Below are 22,408 nucleotides of genomic sequence, written 5' to 3'. Positions count from 1 at the left end.
AAAATATTTGAGCCATACTCTTCTTGAATATAAATGCAGTGCCAAAACTATGGTGCCACATTTATTATCTGTCTTTCCATCTATGTCTGTAATAATGGCAATGTCTCACAAATGTGCTGAGCTGGGTAACAGCTTTTGAGTATCGCCTCCCAACCTGAGGACATGTATGTATCCTGTGAAATTTGATGCTTCAAAGCAACTGAGAAGAGTTATAGAATCCAGTCATGGTGCAGTTCTTGTAAAGGCACATAAAAAATCCTGTGCACATTGTCAATTTTCCCTTCCGCATTTTTTACATGATATAAAATTAATTTTTCCAAAAATCTGTTTCACAGATGATGATCTTGCACTTCCAACCCTTCGAACACAGCTAATCCAACTACAAAAAAGTAAACCACCAAGCAGCTCCTGTGAGACTGAATTTAACAAAGTCACATCTTATGAAGAAAAATGACAAGTTTTATGATTTTTCCATAAACTGGACCTTCGTAATTAACCAGCAAGGTGATAACATATGACGGATTTCTGCATAAAATCATAAAATAAACACCACTTTGTGAGCAATACACAATGACATTCACTCTGCAAAGACTCAACTTATTCATTTGGTAAAATTACACTGTTGCACGATAACTGACAGTTTTTACTTTGGAAAGCTGTCTGTGTGTTTTAAGTATACTATATGACAGTGTCCAGGACATGTATACATCTAAATGACATCACAAATCACTTTCAGTCTCTCAAAGTGAGACAGTGGTAACACAGCACTAAACAATTTCATGGTAGACATCTTGTCAAGCACTGAAGACTTCACGGGTAATGTGAACACTGAACAATCCAACAAGCAAAATATTTGATTGTTTTCAGTTAAAGTTGCTTTCTGACTTGCTTGTTTTAAACATACAGACTTAAATCAATCACAAAAATATTTTAAAACTATTATCATAATTAATTTCTACTATACGAGGTGTGATCAAAAAGTAAAGGAAATTTTCTAAGCTTGCAGGCTTTATGCATTTGATTTTCAAATTTTTTATCTTGTTGGTACACATGTTCCTGATGTATGTTTGTATCTTCAGCCGTTTTCAATTTAGTTTATTGTTCACACTTGAAGAGGTTATAAACTTTTCAAGTACTCAGCAAATTTTTACTTTAGATAAAGGTGGATCAAAGAATTTGCATTAAATTTTGCTCAAAAAAATGGAATGAAGTGCAGCACCACATTCGAAATGTTGATTGTGGCTCTTGGTGAATCCGCTATGAGTAAGATAAGAGTTACAAGGGATAAAAACATTTCGAGGGGGGCCTAAAAGATGTTGGAAGCACATAAATTACTAGCGACAGTATGGAAGAATTGAAGGAAATGGTTCTGGAAAACCACCGAATCATCATTAGAAAGGTTGCTGGTGACGTAGGCATATTATTTGGTTCATGCCAAGTAATTTTTTTCACATGTCTTGGGCATGAAACATGTATCAGCAAAATTTGTTCTGAAATTGTTGAATTTCGACCAAAAATGACTGGGTAGACATCGCTAAGGCATTGCTGAATGAAGCTGACAACGATCAAGAGCTTCTAAAGAAGACTATAACAGATGATGGAACATGGGTATATGTGTATGATGTCAACAACAAGGCCCTATCATCCTAATGGAAACTGCCTGAAGATCCAAGATTGGAAGACATTCAGCAAGTTTGATAACACATGAAGTTTTTGTTATGTACACATACTGGAAGCAAGAGAAGGCCCAAGTAAAGTGTATGCACATGTAATGAACAATTCAAAACAAAAACCAAAATTTGTTACAATCTCGAATAACACTGTAGTTTTATTCTCAATCAGGGACCAATATTAAACAGAGTATATTAATCATCAAAAAACCATATTTTTTACAAATAAAGATATATACCAAGTAACAAGCTGTACTAAAAACATTTCCATTGTTCACGTAAAAAAAAAAGTTTTTATTAACATCTGTTAAATTACAATTCTCGGTAATAGTAAACAGAGAGATTGAGACACAAATAGAAAGAGAGAGAGAGAGAGAGAGAGAGAGAGAGAGAGAGAGAGAGAAAGAGAGAGAGAGAGAGAGAGATTAGAATATAGCAGCAATAATAATAATAATTTCGTAAAATCAGTTCTTGCATACATTTTCTCTGATTATAACCTACCATGCAGCATACAGATAGGGCACTGAATGTCAGTTGTACACATGGGTGTAGAATTTTGTTTAATAGCTACCTTTCTAAGATTAAACACACACACACACACACACACACACACACACACGCACAATTTATTATTATTATTATTATTATTATTATTATTATTAATGTTATTTTCTCTCCAGAGGACAGTAAAAACCTCTAACTTCGAACAGTTAATACAACACATGCCAAGAGACCATATGCAGAAAAAAAGGGAAAGGGGGGGGGGGGGGGGGAGCTAAAATGGAAAACAATAGCAAACTTTTCTGACAAATAAAAATATTTCAACAAACTTTTAAAATCTGATGTAAATAGTTGAAGGAAGTTTATTCCAAATACACATAAGGACTATGAATTTCAACAAGGACAGACAAATAAAAGTTAAGAAAGTATTAGATTTCTAATATATTTTTGTAGATAAAATCTTATACATGAAGCATTGAACAGCGAACAGTTAATCAATAAATTAGTACACATGCTAATAAAGTTTATCAATTAAAACACGATTTTACATGAGAGGTGACAAAAAGAGAAAGAGCATCTAACAAATAAAGTTCCCAAATTGTAAAGAAGACTTTAATAATTACATTTCACAATATTCATCCAGAGAGAGAGAGAGAGAGAGAGAGAGAGAGAGAGAGAGAGAGAGAGAGAGAGAGAGAGATATGGGGTGCGAGTGGGGAAGGAATGAGAGTGTGGGAGGGAAAGGGGAAGGAATGAGAAGGGGGAAGCCACCGGAGAAGGGGGAAGCCACCAGTGGCTCATTATACACGATGAAACACCAGGTTAACCCAGTATGATTTAGGATGGTGGGTTCCTTTTGGGAGAAAGTGGAGGAGAAACAACATGCATCAGTAGTCTCCTTGATAGTGCAGAGTATATTAGTGGCAGCAGTAGCCTAGCAAATGATGTTCCACATTCGAGTGAGGAGAGGTCTTATTTGCACCTGGGATTGCCAAAACGAATGTTGGGCGAGTAATTGGTTCTGTAGCTAATGGCTGGTCTATTCACTCCCTGGGATATCCACATGATTTGGGATCGAGAGAAAGACAAATGAGCAGGCAGTATGACTAAGATCAGGGAGAAGGTCATGAACAGCAGTTATCACAGGGTGACAAGAGTAACACTGATCAATAGCCTGGAGACTGCTCACAGAGTCACTACAAATTAAGAAATGGTTGGGACAGGTTACTGACAAAATACTGGCTCTTTTAATGGCTATCAGCTCTACTATAAACACTCTATATGTTCCCAGCAACAAATGTTTCTGATCAGTGGGAGATGTAACAGCATCTCCCATCTTATCCGTGGTGTTAGAACAACCGGAGTAAATGTGGTTTTAGAGCAAACAGTGTAAATGCCAGTAACTCCTTGAAACTCTTGAAGAACAACTGAAAGGAACAGATGCCGAAATATCTGAGGGTGACAAACTATAGCTCCTTGAAGAAGACCAGACAATTTGTGGTTTGAGTACTAAACAAGGGCAAGGATTTTGGGGGGGGGGGGGGAGGGGTACTTGCAGGAAAAAACGGGAGGATGTGCAGTCAAAGTCGCATTACCACCTGAGGGCGGGTTTCTGTAAGTCAATGTCCTTTCTATGTGTGAAAGAATTTGGTAAGTTGGATGATTAGGAAATTTTCAGTTGGCAATTGCAACAGTCAGTATGAGCTGGTACCATCTGAAATGAAGAGGAAAAAATCCCTGCTTCAGTGATGAGATTGTCTACTGGACTAGTCCAGAAGGCATCAGTGGCCAGATGATGGACTGAGTCCAACATTTTTAAAGCTGAAGATACCACTGAGTCATATGCCTAATTACCACAGTCCAGTCAGGATGAGATCGGGGGCCAGCAAATATGGAGGAAAGTAGCACAATCCTCACCCTAAGAGGTGTGTGGGCAAGGAAGCAGATAGTGTTAAGCTTTCACATGCAGCTATCGTTAGTTTACAAATACAGAACAGCTATGTCATTTTTTTATCAAAGAGGAATCCTAAAAATCTGGACTTTGCAACAATGTCCAAGTGCTGGGTGCCCAAGTAGAGTTCTGGGTCAGTATGTACTACTCAACCGCACCATTACTGCACTTTACCGTTATTGGAAACATGCAGTAACATTACAGTAAACAAGTAAAATAGTGATTAAGTAAAGCTTATCACAATGTCAATGCTTCTTTCAGTTCCAGTCAGGTCAGCTGTGCATATACTATCAAATTCAATTACCTGCTGCCTCATGGTCAGCTGACCAAAGCTCGTTCACTCCCAGGTGCAATAATACTGTGGTCAACTAATACCATGGTAAGATGACAAATGCACGACATATGTTTTCGCACAAGATATAATGGCAGCGATGGGGTAGTATCAGAGCCCAAAGGCACCTCAGAGCAAATGTTCACCCGAGGTTACAGATTGGGAGCTGAACCAAATGTGAAAGTCATCGACGTACAACACAGGGATGACCAATGGTCCAAAAGAGGTCACTAACCTGTCAATGGTAACGAGGAAAAGAGTGGTAACACAGGGCCCTATGGGACACCATTCTCTTGTACTGTAGTGGAGCTGAGTGATATATCAACTTTAACCGAAAACAACTGGTGAGATAAAAACTGATTAATAAAAATTGATATGGAGACTCAAAAGCCCCCGCCATTGATGTCAAGTAAAATGTGATTGCACCAAACTGTGTTGCATGCCCTAAGACTGTAATGAGGTGATCGCATTTAGGAAAGACTTGCCAGATCGTTATTTCCAACCCAAATAGATGATTGATTCTGGAACATCCCTCCTCGAAACCATGATGATGGAGGGACAAAACAATCGATGATTCAAGAACCCAGCACAATTGTCAGGCCTCCATCCTTTCAAGCAGTTTGCAGCACATGTTGGCGAGGTTAACTGAGTGGTAGCTGTCAATGGACATTGACTTTTGACTGGTTATGGATTTGGATGAAGATATCTCATCATTACAAACAGAAAACACATTCTAACCAAATACAATTGAAGATCCTGAGTAGAATCTTTGAATAACATTCTGATGATGTATCATTGGATTATAAATTGAATAGGGGCCTGAGGTGGTGGTATGTGATGAGTCAACAGCCTGAAGTAGTTTCCTGTCAGTGAAAGGTTCATACAGGGAGATGTCTCTTACTTGTCATTTGTTCATTTGACAGATAAGACAGCTAAGAAATAGGTGCTGTAGCTGTCACAAAGTGGGTTGCAGGGTGTTCAGCAAGATCTGACGCACTAGTACAAATATCACAATGAAAGAAGCAACCAAACCAGTCATTCATCTTGGGTGGTCCACAGGACTACAGACATTGGACCACCTCTGAGGCGAAGAGGTGTATGTTCCCAAGAAAAGAATCTAGTGGTTCAAATGGCTCTGAGCACTATAGGACGTAACTTCTGAGGTCATCAGTCCTCTAGAACTTAGAACTACTTAAACCTAACTAACCTAAGGACATCACACACATCCATGCCCGAGGCAGGATTCGAACCTGCGAACGTAGCGGTCGTGCGGTTCCAGACTGTAGAGCCTAGAACCGCTCGGCCACTCTGGCCGGCGGAATCTAGTGCTCCAAACATTCAGTCCTACTGCGTTTAATCAGATGGTGAGCCTTAGCACAAAGCCACTTAAAGGTGAGGAGGGTGGTCTATGAAGGATGTCACTTGAGACATTACAAGATTCTCTGACAATCCTGAATAATGCTTGCAAAGTGTTTAGTCTGCCATGACATGAGCCAGTGGTGGAAGTGGCACTGCAGGAAGGGGAATAGCAGTTCCAGAGGCATGGGTGATCTCACTGGTGACCGACTTGCATAATCTTGTTGATACAAACTGACAGAGGGCGCAAAGGTGACAACACAGGTACAGAACTGCCAACTGGCTCTTCAAAGAGCCCAAAGTGATCATTGGTGTGTTGGGCGGTGATAATACGGCATCACTGAAAAGTGGTCACTGTCACAAAGATCATTGTGTAGTGGTCCTTGTAGTAAAGCCACAAGATTGGAGGAAGAGATCATAAGGTCTACAGCTGATACAGTGCATAGCCACCTCTGAAGTGGGTAAAAGTACTGCCCACTAAGAAGAGACAGATCAAGATCATAACGAAGATGGTCAATCAAAGGCGGCCAACCACATGAAGTAGTACTTCCTCACAGTGGGTGGTGCGCATTGAAATCCCAAAGTAGGAGAAAAATTGGGAGAGTTTTTGGATTAAGGTGGTCGCAAGTTATGTACGTACCCTATATGGGCACAAATAAATGTTGCAAATGCTGATCGCGAGGGTCATTTACAACTGTACTGCTACTACTTCCAATACGGTATGGAGGGGATCCCACTCACTGACGACATCTGTGCGAACCAATGTATATACCCCACCAGACACTCTTTTGGACCCACTATGGTTCTGACAGATTTCATGGTAACAATGAAGAGTTGATGAGTAGTCACGAGTGAAGTGTGTTTCTCGGAAAGCAACACATATCACAGAACAAAAGGAAATTGGTTCCTGTAGTTTTGGCAGGTGACACTGTAGTTCTGGCAGATGACAGTAATAGTCACCGCAGTTCCATTGGATCATACTGTTGAAGGTGTCCTGGTTAGGCTTTGGTTAGGCTTCAAGCTGCCAGGACAGGTCGTACCCCAAGATCACTGTCTGTCACTGGTGGGGGTGGATCATCATCAAACATCGGTTCCAATTCCCAACAGTATGGGGGGATCTGGCACCTCCAGGGCCATAGCTGAAATTCTTGTGAGGGCTTACCCACTGTGGGTGTGGGAAAAGGAGTGGGTAGCCATGAGACCACAGTTCCTGGCTCCTTCAGCCAATGGTTGGGGTTGCGCCTCTGATTTATGGATTTCCAGGGAGAGGGTTCCCAAGAAAGAACCCCATAGTCAAATTTATTGGTAAAACTACCAGGTGTCCACATTAAAACAGTAAATACACCATGTACTGCCAACTACCAGGCCACAGCACTGGAAAATGTCATTGACACTGGATACAAACAATCATTTTTTTTCTGGCTTCAGAATACGAGAGACAATCTGTGACCTTCAGTTGCTGGATTTTACATTCCTTGAGTAGGTTAGCACACTCTGATGATTGGGTATGGTGGTTGTTCACGCAACTGACACAGACAAGTGGTAGCACACATGGTGAGTTTTTATGAAGTGACCAACCACTCTCTCCACAAATTGAGTCAAATGTACACCGGAGAGATAAATGCACTAAATGCTGGCATTTAAAACAAGGCATTGACGGTAGGGAAATACAGCTTCACATCACTATGGTAACACATGATTTTGACCTTTTCTGGGAGCAAATATGATGGACTGGTTACCATACTTGGTATTGGGTCACATTCCCCGCACAGCTCGAACAATCTGTAAAGTATTTGTGAAGGTGGAGATCAAATCCAGATGTGGGGCCAAAATAAAGTTAACCAAAATATTTGGTGCAAATAACAAGGTAGGAGAAGCCACAAATGAAATCCTACGATCGATCTAGGTTGTCAGCAGGAAGTCTGTCCTTGAGAATAAGTCAAAGGGACCATCACGGCATGTGCCTAAAGCAATTTAGGGAAATCATGAAAAACCTAAATCAGGATGGCCAGACTCAGGTTTGAACCATCATCCTCCCGAATGCGAGTCCAGTGTGCTAACCACTGTACCATACTCGCAAAACAGTTGTGAGCCCCTTGAAGTGTGAGAGGGAAGGGTAGGGGTGAGAGAAAGGTGTGGGAGGGTGGACAGGTACAAAAGCAGTGTTGTAATAGAAAGGCAAAGACATTTTATACACACAAACAGCCTAAGTAAAGCCTAAAAAAATGTGTTCCATGTTCCATGCACTTACCATTATATTTATTGTATTTTTCATATTTATCGCCATGATGTCTAGAGCCTTTATGAATGTTATGATGGCCTATAATAATAAAAAATAAAAAATAAATAACAGCAGTAATTAGAAATATTGAACAATAAAAATAATGCAATCAAAATATATGAAGCATGTCTAAAGTAAGTCATAAAAATAAACATTCAAAAGAATAAATATGCAAATAAATTCTCTAAAAAATGTGTAAAGAACAAATTTTCAGCATGTGACTGAAATTATTTGTCTTTTTACAATACAAGTACAATGAATAGCAGAAGTTATTAAATCAAGCAAATAAATGAACCAAGGATCAAAACAACACAAAGAGAAGCTTAGGATAACAACTTACCAAAGCACAACTGAATCTGTGGCTGCAGTTAATTTATTGACCCTTAACATAGACAAATGTAATGTATTGCGAATACTTAGAAAGAAGGATCCTTTATTGTATGATAGCGGAACAAACACTGGTAGCAGTTACTTCTGTAAAATATCTGGGAGTATGCGTACGGAATGATTTGAAGTGGAACGATCATATAAAATTAATTGTTGGTAAGACGGGAGCCAGGTTGAGATTCATTGGGAGAGTCCTTAGAAAATGTAGTCCATCAACAAAGGAGGTGGCTTACACAACACTCATTCGGCCTATACTTGAGTACTGTTCATCAGTGTGGGATCCGTACCAGGTCGGGTTGACGAAGGAGATAGAGAAGGTCCAAAGAAGAGTGGCGCGTTTCGTCACAGGGTTATTTGGTAAGTGTGATAGCATTACGGAGATGTTTAGCAAACTCAAGTGGCAGACTCTTCAAGAGAGGCGCTCTGCATAGCGATGTAGCTTGCTGTCCAGGTTTCGAGAGGGTGCGTTTCTGGATGAGGTACCGAATATATTGTTTCCCCCTACTTATACCTCCCGAGGAGATCATGAATGTAAAATTAGAGAGATTTGAGCGCGCACGGAAGCTTTCCGGCAGTCGTTCTTCCCGCGAACCATACGCGAGTGGAACAGGAAAGGGAGGTAATGACAGTGGCATGTGAAGTGCCTTCCGCCACACACCGTTGGGTGGATTGTGGAGTATAAATGTAGATGTAGATGTAAGTACACTCTTGAGCAACTGAATTGGAAATGACTGCAGTGGATCCTATCATTGCCATGAGTGGATTCTCGGTGTCTGTATTCAAAGTACTGGCCACAGCATTTACAAGCACAGGGCTTTCTACATGCCATTTTATAAAGAGTGTTTAATATCTCGATTTGGGGATCACTGCAACAACCAGAGTTAGTTAAAGGGAAAATACTTTGCTATGTCACCAGTTTTCCCCCTGCATGCTGCTAATCCAGTACTAGGTGGATAGCTCTACGGGGAGCATATGTGCACAGTTGGAAAGGGCTTTCTTGTTCCAATGCAGATACTGTGCATCCAGTATACAACATATGCTGCTTTTGTAGACAGTGAAATTGTCACCACAATAGAACCATTGCAGGCAGTAACAAGACAAACACAATCAAAAATGAATACTGACAGTGAAAACTACAAAACTGATGGACGGTCAAACAAAAGAACAAAGATCCACTAACATATTATACTTCCTCAAATATTTCTGGATTGAATCAAAAACATACTATTGTGCTCAAGGTAGTGATAATGCAGCAGATTTAGTAATAATGCTATTTGTAGATCATGTGCATGGGCTTTCAATTACGCGCAGTTACAGTTTGCATGATAACTTCAAAACAATGAAGTTATGTAATTAATTTTTAGTCTCTTTGCAGTCCTAGTAAAGATTGAAATCCTCTGCCACTGTACCCCAGTGTGCCTCTATACCAGAAAAAAAAGGTGCTGCTTATTGATGAAGTGGAATACTGAGAGATAATTGGACAGCAACACTGCAGCATCATATGACTGACTAGGTGGCACAGACACTTTCGATGTAGTCTAACAAGTGGCAGACCATCTCTACAGGAAGAACAGATAATCACAAGTAAGTGGAGGCCCTGGTGCTCAATAATGTTACTACTGAATCAACGGTGGAAGAAGTGAACAAAAGTCATGGATCAATTTTCAGTATCTTGCATAAAATTTTGCACATGACAAAGGTCACCACCCACTGGGTTCTCCGAGTATTCACAACTTAAAATAACCACCACAACAAAGTACCACAAGAAATGTTGCAGCTGTGTCAGGCCAATGCAGGTGACTGACTTAGTTGCCTAATCATCGTAGCCAAGTGATGCACAAGTGTGGCTTCACTAACACCAAAAAAAGGTGAAGATCTAGTAATCATTATGCAAGGCTGCTATAGTATCCCCACCAGTGGACATCAAGATGCATGCAGATAAGCTGCGTGTGGTTACTGAAGTTGAAAAACACAGAATGCTGTCGTGGAGGGTGCACACACTTTCCTTCCTTACAGTCAAGTGCTGCTTATAGCATCATACAGATATTTTGTCTAAATTATTTTGTAACTGATTCTGATCTTCTACAGACTTTACTAGATGGTAAATGACAACAACTATGGGAGTTGCTCAGATTGTTTCCTGAATTGCTTATATAGACAAGGAACAGCAGAGGACATACAACACTTCTTTGGGGAATGCCAGATATCACTTTGATTTACTTGACGATTTTCTGTTGATTACTATGAACTGTGAGCTTTCTTATAAGAAATCAGAAATCTAGTCAACTGAGACGACACTCCAGAGGCACGCAAACTGATTGAAATCTGCTTGTGGGGAACAATGTCAAAAGTCTTCTGAAAATCTTTAAACATAGAATCAATTCGAGACTGCTGGTCGATAGCACTCATTACTTCATGTGAATAAAAACTTAGTTGTGTTTCACAAGAATAACAATTTCTGAATCTATGCCGACTACTTGTCAATAGGCTATTTTCTTCTAGGTAATTAATAATGTTTGAACATAAAAAATGTTAAAAAATCCTACTGCAAACTCGCATCAGCTTTGTGATTCATCAAATTACTCCTATTTCCTTTCTTCTGTATTGGTATGAGCTGTGCAACGTTCCAGTCCTTAGGTACAGATCTTCGGTTAAGTGAGCAGTTGCTAAGTATGGAGTTACTGTGTCAGCATATCTGAAAGAAACCTATTTGGTATACAATCTGGATTGGAAGACATACTTTTATTAAGTGATTTAAGCTGTTTTGCTGCACCATAGCTACCTACTTCCAAGTTATTCATCTCAGCAGCTGCTCTCAATCTGAATTATTCTGGAATATTTACTTCATCTTCTTTGGTGAAGGTATTCCAGAAAACTTTGTTTAGTAACCAGGCTTTAGTGGCACTGTCACCTTTAACATTACCATTGGTATGGTGCAGTGAGGGTACTGATTGCGTCTTACCGCTGGAGTACTTTATGTATCACCAGAATCTCTTTGAATTTTTGTGTGCAATTTATTGCTGGCATAATTTTTCAGCATATGAGGTGTTTCCTACTGCATTTACACATGGTGGACCAAAATGACAACATAATAGCTACACTACTGTTTGGAAAAAAGTGAATCACTAAGCCTGAGAGATGTGATCACTGACAACTCCACTGATTATGGACATGACATGACACAAATGATTTGCATTACCGAATTGTACATGCACTGCGACTACGGACATTCAGTATGGGGTAGCACCACGACATGCTGCAATTCGAGCTGCCAGAGACTGTGGCGTGGAATCAAAGCGTGCCTGAATATGCTGCCGGGAAATACTCTACCACGCGGTTTGTAGGCGTGTTCACAAAGCATCAACTATGGCTGCAGGAGGACCTGAATGAACAAACTGGTGACTGAGCATATCCCAGCCATGTTCAATGGGTGACATGTCAGGGGAATGGGCTGGTCAGGGAAGCAGTGGTACCTGTCATTCTTCGAAGAATGCTTGCACATTCCTTGCTACATGTTTCTGGGTGTTGTCCTGCTGAAATATGGCAAGTGGAACAACCTGCAGGAGGGGTAGTGTCTAGGGCCGTAAAACCTCCCTGATGCGGTGGTAACTCTTCAGATTGCCCTCAAGACATGGTAGGTGAGATCGCAATGTTAGCCCAAATCATCACACTTGACATTTGTCTGCTATGCTGCCCAATTGTGTTCCTGGTCCATGAAAGCAGACACAATGGCATGTGTGCCACCAGTTCAGCTCACAGAAGATGGCGTTGAGCCACTGACTTGTTGGCACCTGTTGCAGTGCTCTAACATCACTCCAACACTGTGGATGATGCTATTCTGTCTGTTACAGTGTAGCAGACAAGATGGCAGTCATCTCTTGCTGTGGTCACATTGTGTCATTCAGTACCTTGTTGGCACTGTGTATGACCCTCTTCTCTCCACTGGCTCCACATACACCACACTGTAAAAGCAGCATGCCCTGTTATGAGCCGCACTGTCACAGAATGACAGCCCCTCTTCCCAGAGACAAATCATCTGCCCCATTCAAGCACACTCACATGCCGATATTCCATCCTACGATGTTGGTGAAGGCACTGTGGCACTTGGTTACATGTTTCCACTTTGTATGATGGGTCTGCACTGACTGAATGTTGCCTGCCACTGACCCGTCCGATCACAAAAAAAGGCACTGTTCAGACTGCGTGTACACCACCTCTCTGTCATTTAAATCACTTATTATGATTTCGCTGTTCTACATGCCCTCCTATTGTGGCATGTTGCTGACCACTGTTTCTCAATGTTTTACGTTTTCACAAACAGAAGTGTATATTGGGAAAAAGCATCTATAATATAACTCAATGACTATTTACCAGTGGGCAGCATACAGCAATGAGGATAAGAGTGCAGTTGAAATAACTAGCAAAGAAAAATGTGGGCAAGTACCAAAGTGTGTCATCTCCTAGTACTTCTGACACATTGAGGTTCAGCTGATTTAAGTCCAAAGGACATGATGTGCACTGCCTGTACAACCAACGATCATAGCCTGTCCACATCTTCTGCCCTAGTGGATGTGCCTTTGTTCAGCAGGTGGTGACTTAGTACCAAGTTCACAAACACAAGCCAAGAATTGATATGGAAGTAATCTAGCAAAGCATCTGGTGGGTGTGGTTGTATTATCAATGCCCTTATAGACTGCAGCAGACAATAGTAAATTTGAATAGCAATGCTCATTATGATGCACACATAGATGTTTTTATTGCTATTGGTTATACATACAAGGTGGTTCATATCAAATAGATATAACTGTATGTGCTTTTCTGGACCCAAAAACTGACTGAATAATGACAACTACAGGTCAATATTTACCCACATTAGAGCTGCAGCAGAACCCAGCCACCTTCAGTTACAGGAACAGGAAACTTTGACAGCAACAACCAGCTGTGTAATAAAATACCAAGTGTGGAAAGCACTTTTTTCAGGTCTTAGATGTCGAGAATATGGAGTATTGTATAGTATTCTGTTACCTCCTTCAGCAAATGAGAGACAATCTTTGTTCAGCATGTATTGGAAGAATCGTGATAACAATATCTCCTAACTGCTATCTGTTGCATTAATAGGTGCAATATGCCTAATTATACACTTTCCCATCTGATTCTCACATCACAAGAAGCAAAGCTGTACATGTTGGTAAGTTACACAAGCATATTCTAAACTAATAAAAAAATGTTTTGTGCCACCTACATGTCTGTAAATGTGTGGGGGATTAGATTCAAGTGTAGCAGGGAATGAAAACAAAACAAAAAATAACTTTATCATAAATTAAAAATAAAACAATAACCAAAATAAAGGTAAACAAAGTATGTTTGAAAGTGCTCATTTATGTAATCAAAATAACACTCAATGTCGTGTTGCTCGAAACTGTGCACTGTAACATACTTGGAATTCCCTTGGCTCGTTGTCCACAAGGTGGTCAACATATTGTTGCTTCAGCCAATTCCATTCTTTGATAGTGGCCCTCCTGATGTTATACAGTACGTAAGGATGACTCAGGTAACCCTGTAGTAAAGACGCAACTGATCCCAACTACGCTCAATCAGTTTCATATCAGCATTTTTAGCCGACCATTGCATTTAGTTGATTCTTGTCACTTGAAAGAAGATGTTTATCTGCTGAAATCCATATGCACATAAATTATATGGAAGAAAACACACCCACAAATGAAATATTGTCTTGTAGGGCTAAACAATAGGCCGGGGGATCCTATCACAATAATGAGGAACTCTCAAATTGCTCTGGATATTGTCACGTAGACGAAGGTGTAATTAGATGAATGACGAACACTAACATCACTTAACAAAGGTTTATTCAGCACTTGCACATACAAGAGCTCAGAGCGAACTGCTTCCGGCCAGAACACCCACAGTATATATACAGCTGCAGAACATTCCAGTACAACGATTCTTGACACTTATGGCTACTTCTAGAATGTACTCGAACCGAAAATAGAAATTAAAATTGTACAGTCCAGGTGAGTTTTTAACTCACGACCCTTCATGCAACAGTCCAGTATCATAACCACTACACAACAGTGCTACTCAGCTTCTTCTGTCACACTGCTCCGTCCTTAAGAGAACAGCATCTCAGTGTTACGTTCTCCTAGTCCGGGAACGAGTCACCGGTCCAGCATACTCCGACTCCCGATGATTGATGCTCGCCCTGGTGGTGATCTTCGAACTTCTTTTGACACTACACTCTTCGTCACCTTTCTGCTTGTTGCCTGTCGCTAGAGCTTTGAATTTACCCTGGGTGGCAGGATCCTTGTATGGCTTCATTCGAAGGACATGGATCTGATCTTTCATTGTCTTGCGTCAGGGTCTAAATCTTCAACTTCATAAGTAACACCAGACAATTGTCTTACAATCTTATAATGTCCAAAGTAGTGCCTGACAAGCTTCTCAGAGATACCAACCTTCCGAACATGCGTGAAAATCCAGACGAGGACACCAGGCTGGTAGACAAAAGGATGGTGGCTCGCATCATACCTTCGTCAATCATTATCTTGAGCCTGCAGCGTGCGGAGTCAAGCTAACTGCCGAGGGTCCTCAGCTCTGGTTAACACCTGGCTGATGTAGTCATCGTCCACATCATCAGGATGTAACGGAAACACAGTGTTCATCGTCGTCATCGCCTCGTGCCCATGCACCAGGAAAAATGGCGTAAATCCTGTGGTGTCTTGTTTGGTGGTGTTGGGCAAACGCCACGAAAGGTAGCACCTCATCCTAGTTGCTCTGCTCAACAATGACGAACATTGATAGCATGTCGGCCAACGTCTTATCAATGCGTTCACAGTAAGCCAGTTAGTTTGGGGATGGTAGGCAGCCGTCGACTCACCTCGGAAGATGTTCTCCGTAGTTGAGAACGAAATGTCAGGGAGAAGAAGTTCTACAGATTGACCACGGCAACTTAGCCCGGAAGAGTTTACTGATAAAGACGCCGGCCGTGAAAGCCTACATGGAATGAGCCCTCAGTCATTTTATACGTTCATCAAATGTGTCTGAGAACACTATAATGTCATCCATTCAATCAATTCCATTCCATCATCCATTCAAAAGTTGCTGGTGCATTACACAAACCAAACGGCATTACCTTAAACTCATACAGGCCCTCAGGGGCGATGAAATGCAATTTTCTCACGATCAGCATCATCTACTTCAATTTGCCAGTATCCTGAGTACATGTCCATGGTTGAGAAACACTTAGCCCCCTTCAGACAATCTAGTGTATTGTCAATTCGTGGAAGATGGTAAACATCCTTTTTAGTTATCTTATTAAGCTTCCTGTAATCAACACAAAAGCGCCAACTGCCACCCTTCTTCCTGACGAGGACCACTGGTGACGACCATGGGCTATGCGAAGGCTGAATGATGTCATTCTTCATTTTCTCTACCTTGTCGAGAATTATTCAACATGCCATTGCTGACATACGGTATGCTCTCTGGCTTATTGGTTGATGGTCTCCAGTGCTAATCCGGTGCTTCACCCTCAATTTGCCTAATTTGCTCTTCACCTGTGGATTGAAACATTCAGAGAACTCTTGAAGAATGGCAAGTAGCTTGTTCTGTTGTTCCTTAGTGAGATCTGAAGATGGTTGAGCTAGAAGATCTTGTCTCGTAGTGGTAGCGCTAATTTTGCCCACAGACTTGTCATGAGAGGTTTCTATGATGCTCAGCTATTCTTCAATTAATGGTTTAGTGTTTGCTACGCACATGTGTCTTGGAAGGATCTGCGGTTCTTGGCAACAGTTAACTATCCACAATTCACCGAATCCGTTCTTAAACGAGACGACAGAAGCTGGGATGACCAAGTTATTCTTCAGTGGTATGCTTCTTTTACATTCCACAACGAGATCCAAGGGTTGATGCATGACATGACACGTGACAGTTACCTTTCTAGCACTGACTGCCGGAATGATCACTTCATCCAGCACACACAGTCTCCACACACTCAGATGCACATCTTCCTGTTCACAGTATCTCATCTCATCTAGCATAATCTTCGAGCGACCACAATCTATAATTGCCTGAGAAGCTTTCAAAAAGTCCCATCCAAAAATGACGTATGACTACTCTCTTGTAAGACGATGAATTCTAAGGGCTGTGTCTGGCCACTTATACCCACACAAATAACAGATCTTCCTGCAGGTTTTACATATTTCCCATTAGCCACCTTCCGCAGAGACATTTTGTTGTCAAAGAATAACGTTTTCTGCAAATGGCGACGGTACTTCTCCGAAATGACTGAATATGATACTCCAGAGTCCACAAAAGCTTGGGCTGGTCGGCCATCCATGAGGATATCGATGTAGTTTCCTATCATTTTTGTAGTGATCAATGGCAGAGCATTTTTCCTCTTCGGCGGCCTCACCTCCAAGGAAGGTCGTACCCTTTAGCTTTCCAGGTTGCAGCAGCTAGGTGATCGGCTGGAGCTTCTAAATGTTAATGGAGACCTTGATCGGAGAGTTGGGGAGCATCCTCTCCAGCGACTAGCTTGCAGCGATGGTGACCTAGGTCGTCCTGCACCCACATCATCTTGTTCCTCTTCGTCGCCCTGGAGTTGGCGTCGGCTAAGATCGGCCTGCTGTCTTCTGGTGCGGGCGTCATCAAATATCCGCCGCCTTTCTCGACAATAGTGCACCACATGTCCCAGTCGTCCACAGTGGAAACAGTGGTTGGTTTTCCTCGGTCCTCCAGATGTCACTCTTCCTTGGTGCCCAAGCAGGTAGGAACGTAACTCCATCTGGGTCTCGACTTTTTCACCGTTTTAAAGGGAAATGAAAGATGAGAGACTGGGTTCAATGTCTGTTCCACTTCCTCCCTTATGACCTCTTGAAGCATCTCTGTTTTTTGCTCGCTGTGCAATCCAGGTGCCTTCTGACCTTCCTCTCTCGCTATCTGATGAACACTTGTGAAATCAGTTGCTTCCTCCATCACACACATCGATACGTTTGGAAGCCATTCAAACTTCTTGCGTGTAATTCTTTCTTGATGCACTGTCTCGATATGCTGGCACCATTTTATGAAGTCGTCTGCTGTCGAAACTTCCTTCAGGAGTAGGGCTTGATACATGTCCTCAGCAACACCGTAGTCTTCCTCCTCCATTGTAGGATCCACTATTTTACACAGCCCCAAGACCTCTTGAATGTAGGATGCTGTCGTTTCTTCTGTACACTGTGCCCTGCACTTTAATTTATCTTTAGCCTTGCACTTCTGTTGTCGTGTGTCACCGAAATACTTGTGCAGTTCTGCTTGGAATATTTCCCTGGTTGTGAACTTCTCCTTGTTGTTCTCATACCATTCCTAGGCAGTGCCCTCCAAATGGAAAAATACGTTAGCCAAACACACGGTTTCATCCCATTAGTTAAATTTGGCTATATGCTCATTTACCTTCAGCCACTTGTTTGGATCTTTGCCATCATCACCAGAGAACCCAGAAGGATGTCTCATGTGGTGACACACAGTTGCTGTCATTGTAATGTCTTCTTCTGTTTTCGATACATTGTGATCTGCTGAATATGGCTCGAACTCTGGTTTCTCGCCACGTTAACGGTGGCTCTTGTGGCTTGATGGGAGCCACTGTGTCATCGATAATGTGCGTTATCACAAGTTCCAATACCCGGCGTCTCCACCAGAATAATATCACATAGAAGAAGGTGTAATTAGATGAATGTCGAACACCAGCTTCACTTAACGAAGGTTTATTCAGCACTTGCACATACAAGAGCATGGAGCGAACTGCCTCCGGCCGGAACACACACAGCTACAGAACATTCCAGTAGAATGATTTTTGACATTTGTGGATACTTCTAGAATGTACTCAAATCAAATATAGAAATTTAAATTGTACAGTCCAAGTGAGTTTTGAACTCACAACCCTCCATGCAACAATTCAGTATCATAACCACTACACCACAGTGCTACTCAGCTTTTTCTGTGACAATGCTGATGAGAGGTGTCCGACTCCTGTACGTGATACAGGCCAAAAACATGATTGATCCCGGTACCTGCTCTCATAGGACTGCACAACTGAGAAATGAATTGGTATCTTCTATGACAATCGCCAGGAGTCAGCCAGTCCTATACTAGTCGGTGAAAAGAATGCAACACCACTGATACACGTTCTTCTCCAGGTGCTCCCTTGTCCACATTCTTCATGCACCACAGAAAGTCCAGCTCGATCATGCGGAGATGGTTGTGAACCGTCTCACCAACACAACCCTCCCAGCTGCCTCCAGAAAGACAATGTACAGTTCTGTTGCATTCTATGCTGGATGGAATATAACTTGTGGGTTGTACATTCACCAGCTTGTGTTTATCACTGGCAACCACTCTGGGCAGGTCTTCAAAGGCTGTGTGTCTCACAACAGACATTCAGTTCTCAAATGATGTAGCTGTGGTGTATGCCAATTTAATGGACGGACTGATTCCCTTGCTCACAATCCTTCTCATTACGGAATGACTATGGACACTTAGTCTAAGCTTGAAATGACCCTTTGAGGCATGTTGACAGAGTGTACAATGTACCCAAGTCACAAAGTCCCTTTCACGATTGGAGAGAGAGAGAGAGAGAGAGAGAGAGAAGGTTTACTTTTATCACCATTACACAGCTGGCTGTTTGTAGCATTTTCTAGCCATAAAGAGAGAACTGAGGAAGAGGTCTCCGACATGAAAAGGATTACACAAATCATGACGATGGAAAAAGTTTTTCAGCAATCTGTGTGGTCTCACTTTGCAAAGCATTATACTTTCCCAGTTTGTCCCATTAAACTGAATTCTCTCATCTGCTCTGGCTAAGGCAGATTTGATGAGACTAAACTGGCAGCATTTTCTCCTGCTCATATGCATTATCTTGTGATTATTAATAGTTACTGTAGCTGCCACTACAACACCAAACAGATATTTTATTCAAGTTACTCAACAACAAAACACATCCAAAGCATCAACATTAATGTTAGCAAATAAATTGGGCAGAGGGTGAGTCAGAAATACTTGTACACATTTTGAGAAAAGGTTGCTTACCTCAGTACGATTTATTAATGTTACACACACAGAGATAGAAAAAATATTTCTTTTACCAGTTACATACACAGAAAAGAATGTACAATTCTGGGTCCCATTGTTAACATTAGCTTCATTCAATACTGAATGTTAACTCCCTGAATCTGATTGAAGTTGCAGTCAAATGATGATGACCCAAGCTTAAGCAATTGAGTAGCATCCAGACATACAGGGTGATTCAAAAAGAATACCACAACTTTAGGAATTTAGAACTCTGCAACGACAAAAGGCAGAGCTAAGCACTATCTGTCGGCGAATTAAGGGAGCTATAAAGTTTCATTTAGTTGTACATTTGTTCGCTTTAGGCGCTGTTGACTAGCCATCAGCGTCAGTTGATGCTAAGATGGCGACCGAAGGTGCTACTGTAACTGGACTACAGTATCTGGAGATGTTAGTGAATTGGCTGGTCCCTCAGCTCAAACATGAAGCACAACAATTCATATTTCAGCAGGATGGAGCGCCACCACATTGGCACTTATCTGTCCGTAACTACCTGAACGTCAACTACCCGAGGCGAAGGATCGGCCGCCAGGCAGCCCGTGACAGAGCACTTCATCACTGGCCTCCAAGAAGCCCTGACCTTACCCCCTGCGATTTTTTCTTATGGGGGTATGTTAAGGATATGGTGTTTCGGCCACCTCTCCCAGCCACCATTGATGATTTGAAATGAGAAATAACAGCAGCTATCCAAACTGTTACGCCTGATATGCTACAGAGAGTGTGGAACGAGTTGGAGTATCGGGTTGATATTGCTCGAGTGTCTGGAGGGGGCCATATTGAACATTTCTGAACTTGTTTTTGAGTGAAAAAAAACCTTTTTAAATACTCTTTGTAATGATGTATAACAGAAGGTTATATTATGTTTCTTTCATTAAATACACATTTTTAAAGTTGTGGTATTCTTTTTGAATCACCCTGTATTATAACAACCTCCCTTACATTAAATAATAATCATTTTTTGGTTGTTTTGGGTGCTTACAACCTGCACTGTGCTGTAGTGCAGTGGCACGTGGACATTCAACAGTAGTTGGTTACCTACGTTTCACAATCAGGCAGGTGGGATTTACAGACATGGCCGTAAATGCATGGCAGAGTACTGAAGACCCATTCCACACTGACATCAGCTGAATCATCGAACATCTGTCCAGGATATTCAGCTATTATCAAGATGGATCCATCATATTTACGTGAGGAGGAAGGGGAGCAGTGTGTACAGCCATTTGCCAAATGCTTAGGCAACCTGATGTACATCTGTAACCAGCAGGCTGCCACACTCCATCCACTAGAGCACTAGGAATCGTTCAGTGTACACTTCAGGCTCAACACCCGCCGCACCAAGCAGCTCATCAGTCAGAGCACACGCTCATCATGAGCACAGGTTGCAGCAGCATCCACCCAGTAGCAGTTCCAACACCTATCCAGACACCAGCCAGGGTTTCAGAATTCCAACAGAGTTATCTGCCAAGTGTTCTCTCTTCTTGTAACTCCCTAAAGAACTGTGGGTACTAGGCATGTGTTATTTCTTCTTGTAATGCTCAAAACAACTGTGGTTACTTGCAAGTGTTATCACTTCTTGTAACTCACTAAAGAACTGGGCAGTTACTTACCAAGTGTTATCTCATCTCTTAAATGATGACGGACAGTAGTGTCACACTAGCCTAATTATGCTACATGCTGAAGTTTCTAAGTTTCCGATGTTACGTTATTCCCAATAAAGAGTATCCTTGTCTACTTAGGAGCTCAGATTACTCCATGTGCACCAGACCACTGCACACATCAATTTGCTATTGTTTACAGGCAACTTGCAGAGGCAGGGTCTCTAACATTATAAACTGTGCTGACTGGAGAAGGGTATCACACAGCCTGTTGTCAACAATCCATGAAATAATACAAGAAAACTGTCTGCCGAATTAACAGCAAGTCGTAGTACTACGTAGTAGGGACTTAATGGGCTGTCTATGTGCCCCTATTCCCTTCAGTGTAAACAGGCTCTTGAACAAACAATTACTCAAAATCTGTAAACTTTGAGTGGTGTTTTCACCAGTATACTTCTGTTTCAGTGTTTGGTTTCTTTGCAGATGAAGCAACATTCAAAAGGAATTTTAGAACATACTATTTCACCCAAAATCTGTAGCCAGACAATATAGACCAATATGTCTACTAAATGTACTAGCTAAGGTCCAGGAACAGCTCCTGTGTAATCACCTACAGGCACACAGGCAACAAAGGGGCCTAAGTCAACATCAATATGGCTTTCAAATAAATAAACCAACAGATAATGCAATCAACTGTGCTCTTCACTTAGTTCGAGATTCAGTACATAAATACATTATGGCAATACTAACAGACACCACAGGTGCATTTGATGATCAATGGTGGCCTGTAATGTTTACATGCCTTAGAGATTTTCAGGTACCTTCAATGTTATACATTAAGTCTCCTTAACTACTGCAAAGACAGAACAGTAAAGTGGTGTGCGGGAGATCGCACGGTTGTGAAGAAAATTTCTACGTGGATAGTCACAGGGCACTACCTGTGGGTCAATTTTGTGGGACATTGCCTCTGAATCACTACTACAACTGGTAAAGCAAAGTGAACACACCACTGAGGTCACTGCATACGCAGAAAATTTACTGATGATAGTAGCAGCCAACTTGAGATGAAATCTAGTACATAAATCAAACAACATTTTAAAACAGACAAACAACTGGTGTAAAAACAATAAACTAAACATAGCAGCCAACAAAACAGTCTACACAATCTTAAAAGGCAAACTACAAAGAAATCCCATGATCCAACTATGTAACACTTCCATA

The 22,408-nt window shown here is 41.5% G+C and overlaps 1 protein-coding gene across 3 annotated transcripts in view; it reads right to left on the bottom strand.

The window, feature by feature from the left end:
* Window positions 1-22,408, bottom strand: part of LOC126185152 (segment polarity protein dishevelled homolog DVL-3) — a 138,750-nt gene that overhangs the window by 88,175 nt on the left and 28,167 nt on the right. For all 3 annotated transcript variants that reach the window (XM_049927999.1, XM_049928000.1, XM_049927998.1), the window contains exon 5: window positions 8,061-8,129. In XM_049927999.1, the coding sequence (XP_049783956.1) occupies window positions 8,061-8,129 (69 nt within the window). The remainder of the gene's footprint in view (window positions 1-8,060; window positions 8,130-22,408) is intronic.

This window comes from Schistocerca cancellata, chromosome 4 (genome assembly GCF_023864275.1).
Source record: "Schistocerca cancellata isolate TAMUIC-IGC-003103 chromosome 4, iqSchCanc2.1, whole genome shotgun sequence".
NCBI classification, from domain to species: domain Eukaryota; kingdom Metazoa; phylum Arthropoda; class Insecta; order Orthoptera; family Acrididae; genus Schistocerca; species Schistocerca cancellata.
The sequence above is the reverse complement of the archived record's forward strand: the minus strand, read 5'-3'. Positions and strand labels throughout refer to the sequence as shown.